Genomic DNA, 8,113 nt, shown 5'->3' with positions numbered 1-8,113 from the left:
CAAGAATCTTCAGATCTAAATGGAGGATTTGACAACTTTGAAATCCTACGCACACCTAAAATTTCCTTTTTATTATTTACTACTTATTAAAGTACCCAAGCTTCCTGATGAAGGAAGGCTGGACGGCATTAAGGACCGCGGAGGCTTGGGAGAATTGTGAAAAGCAGAAATCCCAGCTCTGCCTGGAAGACTGCGTGTGAAAGAGCCCGACTCCTCCGGCGGCTCCAGGCCACGTTTTGCAGGCGGCCGCATCTGCCTCCCCTGTCTCTCTTACCTCCTTGATGTGAGGCACTATTTGTGGCCGGCGTGGTGGAAGGACACAGTGAGGTTCTCACCCCCGCCCCCCGCCTCCAGCTCCCATCCCCAGTTCCATCAAAGCGAACCCGGGCCAGCGCAAGGATCTCCGAGCTGCGAGTGTGCTGAGGCTGGGACTGTCACTCATTCTCCGATCAGCGCGTGAACGCATCTCGGCAGCGGCTGGCAGGAAACAATTCTGCAAAAATAATCGTACTCAGCCTGGCAATTGTCTGCCCCTAGGTCTGTTGCTCTGCCGCCGTCCACACTCGCTGCAAGGGGGGGCAGAGAATTTACCGCGGCAAGAACATCCCTCCCGGCCAGCAGATTACAATGCTGCAAACTAAGAATCTCATCTGGACTTTGTTTTTCCTGGGAACTGCAGGTACATTTTCAAAATTATTATTCTCAATTTGATTTGCTCATTGCCCCCTGCCCCCTCCTCGTCCCCCGAGGAACGCTGTTATTTGGGGGTGGTTTTACGTGGAATGCTAAGGGTGTTCATTTTCCTTGAGCTGAAGAAGGAGCGCGTCGTCCTTGCAGCCCAGCCGAACCCCGCGCCCTCCTGGGCTGCCTGGACCGGGACAGCCTCCCCGCGCAGCGAGCGCCGGGCGCCCCTCCAGCGCGCCCGCCCTTCCCACTTTGTGTGCCCGCGGCGCTGGGAGCCGAACCGTCCGCTCCCGGGGACGCTGCGGCCGCGCCGGCGATGGGCAGCGCTCCATCCCCGAAAGCGGGCGGCGGGGCGGGGGATGCCGTAGCTCTGTGGTGCAGCCGCACAGGCTCGTCTTCCGTGGGGAAGGGGTTTTCAGCCTGGGCTCCGCGAACAGTGAACAATAAGGCCGGGGCAGCCGCCCGCGATCGTTATTTCCCCGGGTCTAATAAAGTGGGACTCGCCGCCTTTGCGCCTACCCCCTTGCCTCCCCGCCCCGGAGAAATAACGGTTTGCAAAAATGGGGCGAAATGGGCAGAATCTCAGGGCTCTGTGGCCGTTATTGCACCTCCCTGTCGATATGACGTTAGTTTTTCATTTGCCAAATTGCTGGTTAGTTGCAAAGCCTGCTCTCGGCCCGGAGCAAGGAGGGATGGGAGGGTCGAGCGCTGCGTTTTGACAGGAGGAAGTGCGGAGGGGCGGAGGGCGAGGAGGGCGTGATCGGGGCTGCCTGGTGTGTGTGTGCGCGCGTGTGTGCGCGCGTGTGCCTTCACACGCACCGCGAACCCCGTGTTGCACGGTGCAAGAGAAGAATGGCAGGTAGCCTCTCGAAACACCTCGCCCCAGTCTCCTTTCTTTGGGCGAGGTTCCCGATCCTGGCAAAGTGCGAACAATAGGGAGCTGGGAGGAAGACAGTAGTGATGCTCCCGCGGGTGGCCGGGGCCGCGCCGCCGCCCAAAACACCTTGGCGGCCGGGAGGGAGGTGATTTTTTTATTTTTTCCCATTTGGGGTATTTCCACCCTAGCCTCCCTGGAAGATTCTTCCGTGCGTGCCCACCCTCCCCTCCAGCTGCTCACTCCACCCCACCCCGCCTCACTCCACCCCACCCCAGGATTTGCGTTTTGGAGCTGACGGACGGGAATAAAGGAGACCGGGCTGCGGAGAGCTGGGTGGGGTGGGCGGACATTCTGGGCTGGGGGGTGGAGGGGGCGTGTGCGGGGAGAAGCGCCCGAGGAGAGCCGGGCGAAGGGGTCTGTGTGTTGCGACCGCCGCTGCCAGGCGCCGCTGGAGCGGCCCTAGACCGCCGGGCCCGAGTGCGGGCCGGGGAGCACCCAACGCGCCCCCTCCCCGGGCGGCACGAGAGCCGCGCGCGGCCGCCGCCTCCAGCCAACACGGGTCCCTTCTCCGGCGACCAATCAGAGAGAGGCTGGCTGGGCGGGAAGCTGCGAGAGGCTTTTTATTTCGGCGCGGGTGGCGGCCCGGGGCTGCCAACAATGTCTCCTGGTGCTCCAGCCTAACGGTCTCGCTCACCGCCCCCACCCCAGGCCGGGAGGAACCCCGCCCTGTGGCCGGACCCCCGCCCGGGCCGCAGTTTCCGAGGAGATAACATAGAGTCGAGGTGGTCACCGGGAGGTCTCCCGGCCCGACCCGCCCGTGCTCGCCCACTCGCGCCTCCTGCACGCTGGCCTGGACCATCCCTCCCGCCCCTCCGGCACACACACACGCGCGCGCGCGCGACACACACACACACACACACACACACACGGGCTCGCGCGCGCACGCCGAGCCGTCTGGGCCGGAGCGTGTGGTCCAGGAGGGCGCAGAGGCTGGGGGCACCGACGCGCGTGCGCTGACCGGCGCGCCTCGGGCCGGGGGCGCCGCCGGGGGCGGGGCTTTGGCCCGGGGTTGTGGGGGCGAGCCTCCCGACAGGGGGCCAACCCGGGCTGACCCCTGGTTCTGTGCCCACTGCCCGCTGGCCAGGGGCGCCCTGTCAGGCCTTCTCACGTCGTGTCGGTACGTCTCCGGCGCGCGATCGATTTCCCTGCACCGCGCGAGTGTGTGTGTGAGATTCTGGGGCCTTCTGTCCTCTAGGTGGGGGCATGACCGTACAGACCTGATCTTTGAGGGGCTCTGGGGGTCGCTCAGCTGTCCTTTCCAAGCCCGTGATGGGTGTAGCGCTTGGTGTTGGGATTCCCCAGGGAGTTAGAGCAGGTACACGCCCAGGGAATCCCCGACTGGATGTTCTTGGCTGCCAAGGCATGGGTGGCTTTCTGACCAGTGTGCTTTGAAAGGAAAGCATCCTCTTTCCGGGGCCCTAGTAACCTGAGGACGGGGAGAAGGCAGAATGAACGAGAAACACATGCGAGGTTGCTTAACAAAAGAAAGAAGTTGAGCGGTTTTCCAAAGAGAAATAATTTTCCATTAAAGCATTGTTTTCACCATTAAAAAAAAAATGTAGAGTTCAAGTCAGAGGGTCAGGACAGAAACAAAAATGACAGAGCAGACTTTTCTCTCCCTCCCTCTCTCTCCCCCACCCACACACACATACACACACGTTTTGCTCTTGTTTTTTTTTTGCCTCCAGTATTCTAGCATCTCCAGGGACAATGGTGGTTAAGTCAGTGCACGACTGGGAACACATGAAGATTTAAATGTAAGGTGTGTTCATCTTAATATACCAAAGGAATCGGGTCTGCTGCCGCTCTGTCATTCTGGTGTCTTCTGCGCCTTAGTAATAAAGTAAAAGGTTGTGGAATTACAAATTTGAGTTTATCATGATGCCAGTTTTAGATGTTTTGTGGAAAAATTGATTGAATGATCTGGAATGGCTATTAAGTCATACGTTTATTTGATAATTTTTGCAATTCCCTGCCAACTTGGAAGAGTCAGGGAGTGATCAGGACTGGTTTCCTAACAAGTTGCACCAGATTAAGAACAAAGAGCACCTTTGCTACCCAAAAGCTAGCTTGCGTGTATATATATAGTACATATTGATATCATTCTCTAAATGAATTAAGATATGTTTCAGCAGAGTTTGCTGTCAATACAGTTATGGTGAGCTATATTTTTTTTTTATCGGTTTTCATTTTACGATTAGTAATGTATGTTTCTGAACAAAGTTTAATGGAATGTAGTAGAGCTGTGCTGTGTCCCACTCTTTGTGACCCGAAGGACTGTAACTTGCCAGGCTCCTCTGTCCATGGCATTTCGCAGAGCATGGCATTTCGCAAGCCCACTGGAGTGGGCTGCCATTTCTTTCTCCAGGGAATCTTCCAGACCCAGGAATTGAACCCTCTTCTCCTGAATTGGCAGGCGGATTCTTCACCCCTGAGCCACCAGGGAAGCCCATAGTCTTAACACTTAACTGTTTTTTAGAGTTAGTTTTTCAAGAAGCTTCCCCTCTCTTCCCCTGACAGATTAAACTTGATGACTTCTTTCCAGATACATTTACCCAGAATTGTTTTTTTTTTAAAATAATATTTAAATAGCAGACAATAGCAGGACACATACTTTTTCCATAAGGTGATTCATTGAAGTCTGTATGCTAATTGATTAAGCTATGGGTTTGTTGATTTAAATGGTGTTTCTTAAGTTTGATAGTTCAAGAATTAAAGTAGTAATTGTTTGCAAAAAAATTCATGGTGCGGATGTGCTGTTTTCAAGGACTGTAGGTGCTTAGTCAAAGCAGCAATAAGAGAGGAAAAAACCCCAAATTTTGAGTTTTGCATAGCACTTTTCTTTAGAATACATTTATCATTAATTAGCTTCCTCAGATAGGTAATATGTCATTTAATGTAAGTGATCTATATCTGTATTTTTTTTTTTCTGTCACAGGGAACATCCTAATTGCCTTTCAAAATAAATAGCACCATTTTGTCATTCAAATACTAATCTTTTGACATGACAGATGTTTTTGTTTGCTGCAGAACCCAGTTTTGTAAATTACAGACAGTATCTTGTAAACTTCCCACTGCTCGAAATAGGGACTTCAGAATTTCTGATCCAAGCAGTGAATCTTTTAAGGTGACAAAGCCTCTATTTAATATTTGAATTCCCCACGTTTACGTCTTCACAGTTAAAGAACTGGAGCTGCTTCCCAGACTCAAAGGGACTTCAGTGCTGATGGCAGACCTCCAAAGATATTTTACAGACAGTCCTTCCTGTCTTGGTGAAAAATAAGAGATTGACTACCTGTTGCTCGTGAACGTTTTGAACTTCCGCTGCTGATCTTGGTTCTGCGGTGCTGGAGAGCAGAACCAGTCAGCAGGAGGAGGAGAGACGAGACTGGCAGCTGCCCTCGTCAGTCTTCTGGGAACAGTCACTCTGGCTGGAGACAAAGGCATCTTAAAAAGGCTCTCCTGTGCTATTTAAGTATTGAGCTTTTGAGCACACACATGTCTTATGCTGCCAATATAAATGTTTTAATGTAAATTCCATAACCGATAATTCTTCCGTTTAGGTATTATTAGATAATTCTTCAATTCCCCTAACCCTATATAGGCTAGGAAACTTCTGGAATGTTAAAAGAAAGGGCAGGAAATTATTCATAGCACTTTTTTCCCAGTCTTAAAAATGATTTACAAATTAAACCAAATTGAAAACATGACTCAACAGGCCATATAATGATAACGGCTGTTTGAGGTTTGAATCAAGAAGGCAAGGTTAAGATCCCTTTAGTTAAAAAGGAAGAAATAATATGATTCCAGAGGAGGATTTTATACATCTCTTAAAATACTCAATGAGGCTTTGAGCAGTATTGTCAGAGTTGGCCTCTTAGGAAGAGTGAATACCCAAGGACCTCTACAAGTCTTGATGAATAGGTCTCTATGAGATCCAGAGTTTCTCATATGGGAAAACCATGTAGTGAACCTACTACCAACGATACAGGCAAATGTACTTAACTGCTGTACAGTGGTACAACGCAGAAGTCAATCTGAAGGTCAGAGGCATGTCAACTCTAGCCCTTTTTGTTATTGGATCGTGGTGCCACGTTTAAAACCATTTGCTGGTATACAGGGATGTAAATTATTTGGCGCCATTATGCCTTTTTGTTTCCCGGTGTTGAAACACCGTCTCTTGGCTGAAGATAATTAGGAGCACTGCCTTTTGATGTTGGTGTGGGAGCCAATGGTGGCCTTCCAGGCACGTTCAGTACACTACACTTGAAATGCTGTTAGGCCGTGTCTACACGCAGCCACTGAGTTCTCTGTTTTCAGTTAGGTAGCCACACTTCTTCCTTCCTGCAGAATTAATTTAACTTCCAAGCAATCACTCAAAGAGGACTGTGCTCGAAGAACAAAACATTTGGTCTATCTTGTGTATTTGTGTGTGTGTGTGTTTTTAAAGTTTTAATAAACCTGTTAGGCATTCTTTTTCTCCAGATATATGTAGATATGATTGTAGATATGACTTCAGTTCCAAGATTGCCTCACTGGTGGGACTTGAAAGGCTTTTGTCTAACCTGTGTTCCACTGGATATGCTCACTGAATACGTTTTGATTTGTAGCTGCAAACCCTGGCAACATCTGGCCCTGTTTTCCATTCTGTACCATTCCTGAGAGATCAGATTACCTCACCATTTAGGATTATTCATAGTAGTGTCACACCAGTAGGGATTGGGTTACAATAGGTATTCTCTTAAATAGTTCATCAAATATGTTTATTGAGTGCCAGCTTTTTATCATCAGCTCTGTGGGGAATTACAAAGCACTGCGATGACCTAATTTCTGCTGTCAGGGAACCCTGTGAGTAGGAGAGCCTAGAGATTAAGAGTGGCCGGTGGCCCTCGGGTAACACCCCAGGCACATGGACCCTTTATTAGTTGTCTGATCCCGGCTGAGTCAATTCAGTTCTCTAAGTTCATTTCCTTTTCTGTGAGGTAGGAAAATTAGCAATACCTCCTTGTTAGAAACCTTGTGAATATTTTAGAATGCACCTGAGCTGTGCTTATTAAAGAGAAAGAGGGGTGTATATGGATCTAGAAAAAAATATTCAGACATCATGCTCTTTTTAGATAGACTTTAAAAAAGGATGTTAAAGTACTGTATTTCAGTGATTAGAACTAGATTTTTAAAAATCTTGTTTTAAATATGCCTGCCATGTTGTTGGTTATGAATAATACTTCAGAGAGAAAAGGGTCTTAGGAGGTTGAAAGTTGTTAGCAAAAGGATTCATCTGGGTTTCATGGGTCCAAAAGGTCTGTGATTTTGATGGCAACTCAGAACTCTCTTGCTTTTGACTGTGAGCACAGGTCACTAGACCTGCATCGCCCCCCGAGCCTTGGAAGGGACCCATGCAGCTAAGGAGTACATGCAAACATCTGACTTGCCGTGGCAACTGTTTTGGCCTGCCTGGGCCCACTCTCCTGAGAATACAAACTAATTGTTCCAGTGTGTTAAATAAATACCTCATAAAGGTTGTTTGTATAGTGCTTTGAAGATGAGAACCATGTATCAAAATCAAAGGTATTTTTGAAAAGAAAAGGCTATTTGACCTATATTTTATAGACTGTCTTTAGTGAGAACTGAGGTGATTAAATGTGTCTCACTGCTGATATTTTTATAAATTACAAACTGGAATAAAAATAAGATAATTGCTCTTATTACTCAGATGAGTCAAACATAAGTGCCCTATTGGTGAGGCTGGAAGAGGTTTGCCAACTAAAGGCATAGGATACTGGAGAAGAGATGGAAGGTTTTGTTTTAGCCATCAAAGGGGATAAACTGGATATGTAATCCTAATTAGTGTATCTTATTTGTCATCTGTATACAATTCACAGAGGTTTTGATCATTATGTCTCTTAATCTTCATATCTTTCACTTGGTAAGTATTAATCGAGTAGGTGCTGGGTGCTGGGAATGCAGTGGTAAACTACACGCATATCATCCCTGTATAGACCTTCCAGTCTAAGAGTGTGGGGGAATATAGACATTAACAAAGTAATTCACACACATCTTTATAGTTACGTATTCTGATTAAAAAGTAAGAAAAGGATCAGGGGGCTATGAGAGATTATCGGGGGAAGTCCATCTTTGGGTAGTTGGGGAGGTAAAGAGATAACACTGAAAAAACTCTGAAGTAGGAAGGACAGATGCTCCTCTTAGTTGCAGGCATGGTTGATTGACTGCTTAACAAATCTTGGTTGAATCACAGCAGACATTCCTGACTTTCTCAATTCAGCAAATTTTCTGAAACCTTATGATGGTCAAATAATTTCAGGAATTGTGCTGGGTTTCAGTTATGAAGTCGAGTAAGGTGTGTCTCTGCGTCTGGAGCTTACCATCTAGTATGGGGGAGACATCTGTACTTATAAATACAGACATGAGTTAAATACCATTGGAACACAAGAACGGAAGCAATTAATTCGGCTTGGAGCTCCCTTGAGGTGG

General features: G+C 48.5%; 1 protein-coding gene across 19 annotated transcripts in view; it reads left to right on the top strand.

The window, feature by feature from the left end:
* Positions 1-301: 301 nt before the first annotated feature.
* NCAM1 (neural cell adhesion molecule 1) overlaps positions 302-8,113 on the top strand; it is a 345,495-nt gene continuing 337,683 nt past the window's right edge. For 6 of the 19 annotated variants that reach the window (XM_070473583.1, XM_070473571.1, XM_070473570.1 and 3 more), the window contains exon 1: positions 302-679. In XM_070473583.1, the coding sequence (XP_070329684.1) occupies positions 628-679 (52 nt within the window). In that variant the 5' untranslated portion in view covers positions 302-627. The remainder of the gene's footprint in view (positions 680-8,113) is intronic. The other 13 variants (XM_070473584.1, XM_070473577.1, XM_070473575.1 and 10 more) reach the window with 4 other exon arrangements.

The sequence above is a fragment of the Odocoileus virginianus genome, chromosome 10 (assembly GCF_023699985.2).
Source record: "Odocoileus virginianus isolate 20LAN1187 ecotype Illinois chromosome 10, Ovbor_1.2, whole genome shotgun sequence".
NCBI lineage: Eukaryota > Metazoa > Chordata > Mammalia > Artiodactyla > Cervidae > Odocoileus > Odocoileus virginianus.
Note: the sequence above shows the minus strand (reverse complement) of the source record. Positions and strands in the feature narration are given on the sequence as shown.